The 1952-nt window shown below is 40.5% G+C and overlaps 1 protein-coding gene across 1 annotated transcript; it reads right to left on the bottom strand.

Annotated features, from left to right (window-relative positions):
- Window positions 1-548: 548 nt before the first annotated feature.
- Window positions 549-1480, bottom strand: LOC100920761 (vomeronasal type-1 receptor 3-like). Its single transcript, XM_012553044.3, is given in 2 exon segments — window positions 549-1135; window positions 1138-1480. Coding segments are annotated over 2 exon segments (927 nt in total). The 5' UTR covers window positions 1478-1480.
- Window positions 1481-1952: the final 472 nt, after the last annotated feature.

The following is a 1952-nucleotide window of genomic DNA, read 5'->3' as shown; positions in this document are numbered from 1 at the left end:
TGTTGGGGGAAATCCTTCCCCAAGTTGGCCATTTCAGACCCGACAAGAACTTATGAGAATAGTCTTTCTTTTACAATTTGCTGCAATTAGAAAATGTAAAAATATTAATTTAGCAGCTGTCTCACCAATTTTGTAAGGGAAAGATTAGAATCAGGGAAACAAGTAAGAAGGGTTTCTCAAGAGTACTATATAGGGAATGGGGGCCTTTGATGTAGAAGAAAGGGAATGACATAAGAAATATTACAAAGGTATAATTCACATGACTTGGCACCTAATTTATATGTGATTATTGAATGTGAGAAAAGGCCTGAGAATGGTTCTAAGCTTTCAAACCTGAAGTGACTTGTGGTGCTTTCATGAGAATTCAGGAAGAAAGAGAAAGGCATAAGTTTTATTGGAAAGGTAAGTTGTTTTGTGTAGGATTTAGGGTACAGAAATTCCTATTCCAATGTATAATGTCCCATGGAGTCTAGCTTGGAAAGAAAAGGAATGGATGTCCTATTCCTCCTTTGTGCCCAATTGCTTTTCATGAAGCCCAAGTATTTTCATTAACTTGAGAGTTCTTCCTGGCCTAACTTCTTCAACCCTAAGAGAACATGCAAAGACCTGGGAATCTGGGTGTCAAAGCTGATCAGCACAAAGGGGCTAACTATTGGATAAAACAGGGAAAGGGCAACAGTGAAACGTAGCCCCCAGTGCCTCGTTGCTTTAGCAGAAGCTATGTAAATGATGACAGGAGAACTGGCCGAGTTAAAGCAGACAAAACTAAGCACAAGCATCAGGATGGCTTTGGTGGCTCTGGTCTCATGGGAGGCTCTGAGTAGGAGGCTGGTGTGAATGTGTTGGACTTGCTGCCTGTGTCTATAGAGGACAGACACCATGTAGCCACTTGAGCAGATCATGAGCCCCACAAAGAGAGCATCAATAACTGATTTCCAAATGAGAATTTTTATGGTATTTCCGGTGTGCAAGTTGAAAGAGCTATGTCCAACCCTCCATCTTTCATTACTGCTGTTTCTTGCATCACTTATATTTGCTGCCATTATGACATCTACCAGAATATTGAAAATCCAGCAGAGTGAAGAGCAGGAAATAATATGTTTGTGGATCCAAATTTTGATCGCTGTCCATAGGGGCTGTTGGGACTGATAGTGATGGCCTGGAAGACACTCAAGAGGCAGGTGGTGGTGAGGGAAACTCCCCGGGTCACTCTTATGAGGTAATTTAAGATTTTTCCCATCATGTCATCTGGAAAAGATCTCCATCCCCAAGTGATTATTATTATGGGTATTCCTCTGAAAAAAATCATCAGGGTATGAGCTAAAGCCAAGTTGATGATTATCAGGCTAATAAGTCTTTTTCTGTGACCTATGATGAGCTTCTGGCTGTGTAGATAGAGAAGGAACATATTCCCCAGGACCCCAAACAAAAGCAGGGTCAAGTAGATAATCTCCAGGACTTCTTTATGCGAATTCATTTTTTGGGGGGGGTGTCTCAGGGAACTTTTCTATTAGATTCAAAGTGACCTGGGGAGAAACAGATAGGAACTTTATTAAATTAAGAATTATTCAGTAAAATCCTCCAAATGACTCACCTTTTATACAAGGAGTGGGGACCTTTGCAGAAGTAGTACTACTTCAGGAGACATGCATTCAACTTATTATCGCCTAAATATTTATTAAACATTTACTCTGTAACCTAGTAATGTGATAATTTCCAGTTGTCTCCAAATCATGTCTTCTGCTCTTGGAATGTCATCATCCTTTCCTTCCCACTGGTATCTTGCACTGTTCCTGGACCCATCAGCTCTGATAGATGAGTTGTAGCCTTTTCTCCCAAGGCTCATGTCTCCAGGCCACTTTCCTTCCATGTTTCATCATGCTACTGAACTTGTTTCTGTCCCTATTTCTGTAATAATCTGTTTTGTTTTTCCATTAGAACATAAGCTCTTT

This window comes from Sarcophilus harrisii, chromosome 6 (genome assembly GCF_902635505.1).
Source record: "Sarcophilus harrisii chromosome 6, mSarHar1.11, whole genome shotgun sequence".
NCBI classification, from domain to species: Eukaryota; Metazoa; Chordata; class Mammalia; order Dasyuromorphia; family Dasyuridae; genus Sarcophilus; species Sarcophilus harrisii.
This window is presented reverse-complemented; position numbering and strand designations above follow the sequence as displayed.